Here is a 10,953-nt window from a genome sequence, read left to right as displayed (position 1 = left end):
TGAGCCGCGCGAATGAGATGATCATTCCATAATTTGGCCACATGAAGAAAGGTATTAAGTTTGGTTGGTAAAGTCAGGGAAGATCAGAATGTAGAGGATGATCAGAATAATTGGAAATTTTACCCAGAATTCACAGTAGCCTCAACAGAATGGATGACGGTGCCTGAGATTAATATCAGGGATAAGAAATTTGATAGGCCTCAAGTATTCCCATTCAGCTATTTAAAATGCCAGTGAGGGAACAATATTGAAGGCGTGGCAGAATAAAAACATTTCTTCAAGACATACAGACCTCTAAAAATCTTGACAGACTTTATCACTGTAACAATATTTGGTGCCATTGAAGAAGAGGTGGACCGGATATGTTTCTCAAATGTAAATTTGCAGTCAAGAACGACACCAAGAAATCTAAATGAGCTGCACTTGGTTTACACTGACAATGAAAATTCCTGGTAGGGGATCCAGTGCCCTAGACCTACCAGCAGTCATATTGGATCATATTGAAGAAATCTTCCTCATTCTTTTAGCTATTTCTTGATGAAGAGGGAAGCCATAATTTTATCTTTTATTTTAATCTGGGCTTTTCAAAGCATTTGTGAACTTTCATCTTTCGTTTTCAGAGATTTAAACGACTTTGTTATCGCACTGTTATCTCTTCAGTTCACTGAAGAACTGTGGACAGACAACAACAAATGCTTATCTTCAAGAAGCATTTACTTCTTCTAGGTCTTAGGGTATTAAAAGTCTGTTTCCTTATCACTTAGTGTCGCACGCTTAGGACAAACACAGAAATGGAGAATAATTTTGGGGCGCTGTGACCTTTAGGCAAGGCGGATTGTAAAAATCGATATTTCATTTGTCAGTTATGATACTTATTAGCCTCGCACTCGTAAAAGTAGTTATATATATGTATATATATATATATATATATATATATATATATATATATATATATATATATATATATATATCTGTAAAATAACTGGGGCCGAAAAATTCTTGTCGCAGGCGACGAAGCCAGTTATTTCTGGCAAATATTAATTTATATATATAACAGTTTTGGTCGAATGCCTCATTAACAATAACTCACGGTAATGTAATGTAATATCAGAGCATTCAGAAGAAGAATGTTAATGTATTAGTTTAAGCATAGCTAAAGAAACAAATTAAAATGAGCCACTGAATTCAGTTAATAAAAAACAAGTTGCAATTCACGGACATGCCCACAAGCGCAGCGACGCCGTAGATGTGAACGAATCACTGTTTTGTAGCTGAAAGAAGCTATTGAATGTACATAACAGGAACTGAAATTTAAACATACAGTTGATCCCTGCGGTTTACAACCTCCTGCTCTCCTCTCTTGAAAATGCAGGCCAAGTTGACAACCCGTTCGATGTGCTGCGTATCGTAAGGTTTGCGCATTCGTTAGGGAGACAGTGGGCGAGTCCTGTGCCAGAGACTTGTATCGCCCAGTGTACTGTGTAGACTCGAAGAGAAAGGTGCTTCCCTGAGGAAAGCTGCTGTAGCCTCCATTGTTGTAGTATCCCCGGGGAATCTACGTAGAGCGAACACTGTTGTTACTTTGAAAGTGAGAGCTATTGTCTGCTATTTTACTGTTACGTTTGAAAGCTTTTCTTGAATTATCTTGCAAGGTCACGATCATATCTCATCCATTCGTTGTATTAAAAAAGCGGGTTTGTTTTTCTTTCGTCTTGTAGGGGAGAAACCAATTTTAGAGACTGAACCTTATTTTTGTCCCATTTTCTCTTGAACGATTTACATAGCATCAATAGAAATTATATCTACGAATGGTACAAAGAGGCCTTATATATAATGTTTTATGTCAAGTGAAAGAAATATTAGTTGCTGTTTTTTTCAGTGTATTCCTATTTGATTTTGTATGCAGATACAAACTTACAATATGAAAGGTAAATTATCCAGAGTGCCAGCGGTAGAAAACACTTCCAAATAGAACTCGATTTATTCTCGAAACGTTGCTTTCTTTACGGCTTACTCGTGTGGTGACTAAACCAAAGGTGACACGACAAGAGAGAAGATATGAACATCCACTTCATTATGAGTGACGAGTGAACAGTGAATATTAAAAAAATTATTAAAATCCAGTTATTAAGTGAAATCAAATCCCAAAACGTCTGACATTAAAACATTCCCTAAACAGAAGCAACGAACTCGACTTGTCTTTCAACTTTCTCTTTCTCCTCATCATTCACCACATTCACGATAAAGACTTTCTCCTGAGAGTGGCGATTTTCAATTGTATAATTATGTTTTTTAAAGCTAAGATAAAATATAGCGATCTGATATACCGAGAAGAGTTCGAATGGCAGCGTGGAGCGTCGCACGTATAAGACATGCGACCACATTGGCAACTGGTCAGATGTGTGCTCAGTTCCCAGAGTGAATCGACAACTGTCGTTTTCTTTAGTAAAATAAAGATAAGGCAAGGATAGCTGATGGCAAGTAACGCGAGCGAGCACTTTCTCATTTCTGTCTTGATTTGCGATTTCCCTTTTTTAGCTGTCTAGCAAAGTACGGTTACTCTTAGACGTTTCCATAGTGCCCTAACACCATGACCACGAAAGGTTATGGTGTGCAAGGTCATCCGGAATCCGGCATCAGTGGTCCCCGGTTCTTGAACGTCGGATGGTCCTAACTGTTGTTCGCCGTTGAGGTATTAGAGATGTGATATTTATTGAAGAAATATTTTAATGACAATCTATAAATACGATGACTTCATCTTCACCAAATCCTGCAGGAGGAGCTGCATTACCCTACTTTATATGATTATGTATATATTATATATATGCATATAATATATATAATATATATTTGTATACATAAATTATATATGTATATACTGTATATGTGTTTATGTATAAATATATATATTTATATATATATATATATATTATATATATATATATATATATATATATATATATATATATATATATATATATATATATATATATATATATATATATATATATGAACCAAAAGTAGGTGGACCGTAGATAACATTTATTTTGAGGTTACATATACAGTTATATTAACTAATACTATTAAATTTTATTGTTTACAATAATACAATACAAAGGCACTGAGATACACACACACACACACACACACACACACACACACACACACATATATATATATATATATATATATATATATATATAATAATAATAATAATAATAATAATAATAATAATAATAATAATAATAATAAACACCATCATTATAGTACAACCCCAACACAAACCTTATTCCACCTACTGTCCACCTACTTTTGCTTCACCTATATATATATATATATATATATATATATATATATATATATATATATATATATATATATATATATATATATATATATGTGTGTGTGTGTGTGTGTGTGTGTGTGTGTGTGTGTGTGTGTGTGTGTAATCCTTGTCATCACAGTCATGTAAGTCCTTTCACATTGATCTCAATGGCTTGACTAAGAGAAAGGACGACAATTAAGTGCCAAACGTACCAAGGTCGGCAACTTCCCACAGCGGGGAACAATCATCACCTACAGTAGGTTGCAGGTTTAAATAGAACGTATAACGAGACCTATAAGCGTAAGATGTTGTATTCATTTAACTTCTACGGAAGCTTCTTATTTTTTTTCTAACTTATATATTTATTTCTGCCTAGTCTTTGAGCACGTATTCGTCGGCTAAACTAATCTCGTCACTGCAAGAAATACATTTGAAGATTACCTCCCGTAAAGGAATAGGTTTCAAAACAAAGATCTGATAATATACCCAGGAAAACTAACTAATAAACGCAGAAGCAGTGGTGTTGATGTTCTGAACAAGTAAATTAAATTTCACAGAGTGGGGGACGAGCACTAATCTAACTTCAGGAAAGGAAAGTATGAAGTAAATAGAGTGCAAAATAACTGGTCAACATGGGAGAGCCAGTGCACCGTGATGGTCGGAAGTACCCGAAATATTGTAGCTTCAGTTGATGAAGTGCAAGAACAAGAGAAAAGAAAAATACCAGTTCGATAACTATTCCATTGGACGTTCTCATTGCCTGTGAAACAAAACTTGAAGGCAAGGACGTAAATTATGTTTATTGCTTATGAAGGTATCTTTCGACATAGGAAGCTGAAATTCTGCAGTGTGGGGATTATATATATATATATATATATATATATATATATATATATATATATATATATATATATATATATATATATATATATATATATATATATATATATATATATATATATGATATATATATATATATATATATATATATATATATATATATATATATGATCTCTTGCATGAAAGAACTAGGGGATATAAACAGCAAATCTTAAGCTATAACGAAAATATGTATAGATTAAGTCTTCAGTTGTAATGGAAATGAGTTGGTAAGCGACAATACGTTTATGGGTAAACTGTAACCTTTGGAAATAATTAAACGTGCTCTTTATAACCTTGGTATTTTATTAAGTGTCGAAGAATGACGAAGTTGTCGTTGTATTGTATTTGGGTACTTGAAAACAGATTCTTTGTCATGATACAAGTTGTTTCAAGGCTCACATCGCGCTTAATCTCCTTTGGTGCTCTTTGGCTTGTTATCTACACGTCTACTCCGAGGTGCTAGCACTAAACATAGCGGAAGATCCTTGGGACGCCGTGTTTAGTACTGGCCCCACGGGGACCAAAGTATTATATACACCCATTTCTATATTGTGTGGTCGACAAATTTTATATTAATAAACTATATCTTTGTGCGGCCGTCTGCTTTACATTTACCATGCGGTGTTCAGTACTGGCACCTTGGAGTAGGTGACGCGTAGATAACAAGCCAAAGTAACACCACTCATTTTGATCACGGTCAGGTTGATACAGAATCGATTTTTTCCCATTATAATACCTTATTATCGTACGTGATGAATACAGTGAAGTTGAGCAAACCGTCCAGCACCTCGGTCAGTTTGTAACCACGACATCGTCAAGGAGAAATCGGTGTTGTTCCCACTGTGGGTCTGGCTAAGAAAGATTTTATTCCGTGTTTTACTGGAGTACAGTAGTAGGAGTCTGTGATAGTCTTCCGCTTGGTACTAGAGGTGATAACGCTTTGCTGTACTGCTGAATGTTGATGAAGTTCATTTGATCTCCGTTGTTTGCTGTTCATAGAATGCTGTGACGTTGCCAAGCTCTGTCTATAAGTTTAGCCTTTTGGTCCGGTTTGTTTGCATCTTTGTTTGTTTGTAGGAAGCAACAGATTACGTGTAAATTTCCATGAAAATTTTACCAAAGGTTAAAACTGCAAGTTTGTATGTTTATACCAAGAATAATACTGGAGTGATTCTGTTAATAATCTTATTGCATGCCACAGGTGCAATACAGTATATTTTTTCAGCACATTATCTTACTATTCTATAACTAAACGGTTTTTACAATAATCTAATTTATTCTCTTTTTTTTTGCAAATGAAAATCCCAGGTGATGGCGGGATATCCAATTCCCTGTTCCTATGATGGGTTAAATGTTCTAAGGTTTAACGTAAATTTTGGTTTTGCCTTACGGACAACGGTATTTTACCTTGAGAAAAATATGAATGACGTAGCTAACCATATAAGTCACTATTATGTGAATTAGTGTGAAAATAGCAGATGTCTTCTTCTGTTACTTGTGAGAAGCACAGTCGTTAAAATTGTCTTTCTTATCATGGTCTTAGTAAACTGCAAGCAACAAAAACCAAAAGCAAAGTGGAATGTTAGGCCTATCCAACGTTTGATTTTTTTTTTTAAATTCACTCAAGATAGCGTCCAGTTTTGCTGACATAAGACTTCCATGCGAAGACTACCGTGCGTTTTTTTTCTATTTGAGCGCTCAGTTGATAAGTAACCGTGTTTATAAGAGCTTAGGTTACCAAATCATTTTTCACTCTGTCTGTGCAATGAGATTCAAACCCTTCCAAGACTGTGGAACGCCAAGGTAAAGAGGCAATAAGGTGCAAAATGATAACGAATCAAAACATCGGAATAAAATATATCAGACAACTGCAGAACTAACCACGGCAACTCAAGCCGTGACCTAAATTCGAGAAAATATTCAGCCACAACTGTATTTGAGAGAGAAAGGTTTAAAAGAGGATGTAAAAAATCAAGCGTTTCCTCACATCCGCAACAAGAGCAGAAATTGGACCTTTGCATTTTCTTGAACTAAGGAGTGATGGGCGCACTCCAAGTGACTGGCAATAACTATGACAAATGAAATGGGAAAAACAAAAAATTAATGCCTCAGAAATGTGCGTTTTCTCAGTTTTCTTTTAGGGGAAACAAAACCTCACCCGCAGTCACATTCATTCTGTAAATGCTGAATTACAGGCGAGCCTCTCCTGCAGACAGCCTCTGATGCCTCTGGGGTCTCATACGCTTCCTGTACAATAAGTCATTGAATCCTAAAGTCTTGCATTACTCCCTTATTAAGGTCTGGGGAATAGCTCCCTTCGCCTCAGATGTTCTCGAGACTGCATCCCCCTCTCGCAAAGTCTTTAGTAATATCTAGCTGAAATTTGCTAGTTAGTAGCATCCCGGTGGTTTCGGTTGAATTTTACATTTTTTTTATAAATTTTTTTTTCATGGTTTTCTCGACCTCTCCAAAGGTAGGAAAATAAACATTTGAGGAAATATATCCCTTTGCTCAATTCCTCTTTTAATTCAAAACCGTAGATTAACGATCAGATTCCTTTTTTGATGTTAGTCTCTTGTCATGAACTCCGTTGCAAGAAAACATTTATTTCGTCAGAACAGAATCCAACTAAGTCATCAGACGAGCATGCACTCTTCTCCCTAATTTGGAGAAATAATAGCACCCTTTGAGAGCAGAGATAAGAGCAAAAGCATGCGCTTAAAGAGTCAACTAAATGAGAGGAGATTCGTTTCACCGCCGCAAGATATGCTATTGACCAGGAGGATATAGAGAGGGAATGTCTTTCCCCGGTGTGCTTCAGAATATTGATTTGTTTTTGGTTAGTGTGACAGGTTTGATGATTTTGATACATGTGCTCCATGCTGCTGCTTAGACAAATTCAACCAGATTTATACAGAAATAATAAAAATATGAACTGTGAGGCGGTAGTCTTCAGAGTGCTAGATTGAAATACGTATTTTATTTTGACTCGCAGTTTTGAGCTAGTTTCATGCAACTGGAGGGAACAAAAGTATGTTTTAAAACTGGAACTTACAAATTTTGATTATTTTTGTATGAATGTAAGTAAAAAAAAAAATAAGGAAAAATGTGTCTTCTGGAGGCAGTCTTTTCTCTCTCTCTCTCTCTCTCTCTCTCTCTCTCTCTTCCTTGCCATAAGTGACGATTATACTGCTGTTTCCTGTACATTTCCCAAATTATGATGATCAGGAGCCTAATATAAATGGATGTTCTTGGCAGTAAACAGTAAATGTGATGCTTCACTAAGTAATATCAAAGAAGGAATGTTAGGCTGCCTCACCTTTCTTATAAAAAAAGGATATATCACTCTTTCCAATTCATTATTAACAATTCCTCTGTCTCAGTGCATTCATCTTGGTTATCCAGTAACCAGCTGGTAGTAAATATCATTCATTTTCTTTAAATGCTGACGACTCGGCCATACCCATACCCTTAACCCTTTCATTTCCCCAACTGGTCGGTTGTAAACATCCTTCTTAATCAAAAGTGTAGGCAACCCGTCACTTCCTGAAATCATTTCATTTCCCAATTGGTCTTAGTCAAATACATTTCATTTTTAAAGTGATGAACTATAAGCTAGTCAGTCAATTCCCTAACAGGTGAAGAAGCATGGGAGGGGCATTTATAGAGGACCCGGGAACGGACGAATTCGAGGGATTTGACCTGACGAAGCTGAAAGTGGACGAAGCTTACCTGAAAGTGACGTCGAATGACTCCCGAGATTTGTTCTTTTACACACTCAGCGGAGATTGTTACGGGGTAAGATGTGTTTGTTTTCTGCATTATTTCTCACTGAAGCTGTCATAACTTTTACGCAGTGATATGCACGGTGTCTTGTCAGGCGTAGGTCTTAATATTCTTAGTAAAATTAATTCCACGTGCTTTATTGTTAAATTTCCCTCTCTCCTCGTAACTGGATGTAGGATATAAAAATTGCATCTGAAAGTACTTTGTATGGGTAATTTACTGATGACTTTTAGGCATTCACCACTGTTTAAAGAACGTGATATTTTTCTTCTTAGAAATAACTGAAGTTTTGTTTGTCATCATTATGCAAAGACTAAAAGCATTATTTTTGTGTGCCTTGCTGATCAAAGCCTAAACGTTTTATATTTCCGTGTATCATTTTTCTAAGCCTAAACGCTTTATTCTTGGGTGCCTTACCGATTAAAGCCGTGTAACTTTGTGTGCATTACTTTTCTAACCTAAATACTTTATTGTAAGGTGCGTTACTTATCACCCTAAATGTTTTAACTCATGTGCATCAGTCTTCAGAGCTTAAATGTTGTATATTTTATGTAATACTGATCAATACCTGCATGTCTGACTTTCGCGTGTTTTGGTGTTCAAGTCCTAAACGTTTTATTTCTTTATGCATTGCTGTTTAAAGCCTAAATGCTTTGTCATTGCGCGCACATCATTCAACGCCTAGACATTTTTTCCACGGATCACAGCCTAAATGTTTTTTTCGTTTCCATTATTTTTCAAAGCCTCAGTGTTATTTTTGTACGCAGTGGTGAATAAAACCTAAATGATATATCTTTGTGTGCATCACCATTCAAAGCCGAACGTTTCATTGCTGTGTGCCTTACTGATCAAAATTACTGTTCACAGCCTGAAGTTATCTGTGTGAGCATTTGTGTTTAAAGCAGCCTAAATGTTTTATTTCTGTGCTGGTTTCTTTTCAGAGAAGAAATATAGCTATTTAATTTTAATCTTCCAGTGCCCTGCAGAGCATCGTTTGACTATTACGTCTGGCGACGAGAGGAATGTCACCCTCAGCACCAAGTACCCTTGGACTTTTGTCGTATCTGAAACATTTCAAGAATACCTTCCACTGGAAAACGCGTGAGTAGAGGAAGAGATAACATCCATTTAATTATATTTTGTTAGGCAGTGTTATTTGCAGATGGTAGTGACAGGCCGGTGCGAATCACAGAGATGATTTGTGAATTAGTTTTACAAAAACGACGCACTGACAGAAGTTGGCGAGGAGTACACCAGCACACTTCTCTTCCTTGCCCAAGCACGATTTTGGCAACCATGCTCGTCTTTACACCATTTCTGTACAATAAAACACAATTTATGTAGATGTATATTTTTTCCTATGTGCAGCAGAGATGGTTTACTGGTACAATATTCCACGCTTAGAATTACTGTCGTCCAGCCGTGGTTCAACCTCTCTTACCACTGGCTCTTACATGAGTTTGCAGAATGTGGTTTCCGTGGTTCAAGATTTTTCAGGGTACTAAACTAAAGGAATTCACCTTTGATTTTGGTTTTCAAGATTTTACTTTTGACTGTAACTAACAAAGGAGGAAGATAAAAGTTGCTGGCCACAAATTAACTGATGCCGAAACGGCCTTAATTTCGATATGTCTTGTTCCCCGTAGGGAGCTAGTGCCGTCAGTGCACCTTACGTGGTGCACTGTAGACATTACCAGGACCCACTTAGAGGCCTCTAAGTGGGTCTTAAGCATTACATAAGGGTCTTTGCAGCGTCCCTTCGGGCCCCCCCCTGCAACCTCTTTCATTCCTTTTACTGTACTCAGCTCATATTCTCTTTCTTCCATCTGACTTTCCACCCTCTCCTAACAATTGTTTCATAGCGCAACTGCCAGGTTTCCTCCTGTTACGCCTTTCAAACCTTATGGCAATTTCCCTTTCAGCGCTGAATAACCTCGCAGGTCCCAGCGCTTGGCCTTTGGCCTAAACTCTGTATCCTATTCTATTCTCGAGAGGTCTTGTTGTTTCAATCATCACATACTGTATTTCCATCATTTTTTGACGTTAGGGATACACTGGGAAAAAGATAGTACACGAAAATTAAATGTGGTAAGTTGTTATGTACCTTGATAAAAGATAAGGAGAGATCAGATTTACATGCTTCATTGTGAACAAAAGATAGAGAGAGAAAAGGGACGCGAGTTTTGTCCTTCAATATCTGTACTTTTGGAGAAAAAAATCAGGGACACAACCACCCAAACAAACAAACAAACAAACATATGTATGTATATATATATACAACATATATATAATTATGTATATATATACAATATATATATATATATTATATATATATATATATATATATATATATATATATATATATATATATATATATATATATATATATATATATATATATATCTTCTTCGTTTAACATGCTTTTTTCCCCATTTTTCATATGGAGTAAGCCCGATGCCTTCTTTTGAAGGACTTTGATTTGGCGTTTGGGTAGGCTGTAGCCTCGATCAGCTGCCCTGCCTGACATCGCTTAGACCCCAGTAGCACATGTGTATATGTATCGTGCCAAATCCCCAGCTCCCTTTCTCCCAGCAGCGAAGAGACGTGAGCGGTTTAGGCCAACGGTTCAAGACGTGTAAGGCGTCTGTTATGTTTTTTTAGAAGGTGTTGGAGTGGCTTTGTTTGTGTGTATTAGTCTGTATCACCCATTTGCTTTCAGCAAACCTATCCGTTGATTACATACATAATCCCGGGGTGTCTACACGGATAGCAAAGTGTCTGCCCTCTGACCAGCCGGCTGCGGATTTGAACCCGCGACACAGGCTTCTTATGAAGTCCGAGTTTGCTGCTCTACCAGCCGAGCCATCGAGGCTATATATATATATATATATATATATATATATATATATATATATATATATATATATATATATATATATATATAATATATATATATATAT

At 36.3% G+C, this 10,953-nt stretch overlaps 1 protein-coding gene across 1 annotated transcript in view; it reads left to right on the top strand.

The window, feature by feature from the left end:
• The first annotated feature begins 1,421 nt into the window (after window positions 1-1,421).
• Hgsnat (Heparan-alpha-glucosaminide N-acetyltransferase) overlaps window positions 1,422-10,953 on the top strand; it is a 36,685-nt gene continuing 27,153 nt past the window's right edge. Inside the window, exons 1-3 of the mRNA XM_067083729.1 lie at window positions 1,422-1,588; window positions 7,846-8,005; window positions 8,970-9,094. Of these exons, the coding sequence (XP_066939830.1) occupies window positions 7,856-8,005; window positions 8,970-9,094 (275 nt within the window). The 5' untranslated portion in view covers window positions 1,422-1,588; window positions 7,846-7,855. The remainder of the gene's footprint in view (window positions 1,589-7,845; window positions 8,006-8,969; window positions 9,095-10,953) is intronic.

The sequence above is a fragment of the Macrobrachium rosenbergii genome, chromosome 41 (assembly GCF_040412425.1).
Source record: "Macrobrachium rosenbergii isolate ZJJX-2024 chromosome 41, ASM4041242v1, whole genome shotgun sequence".
In the NCBI taxonomy this organism is placed as follows: Eukaryota; Metazoa; Arthropoda; class Malacostraca; order Decapoda; family Palaemonidae; genus Macrobrachium; species Macrobrachium rosenbergii.
This window is presented reverse-complemented; position numbering and strand designations above follow the sequence as displayed.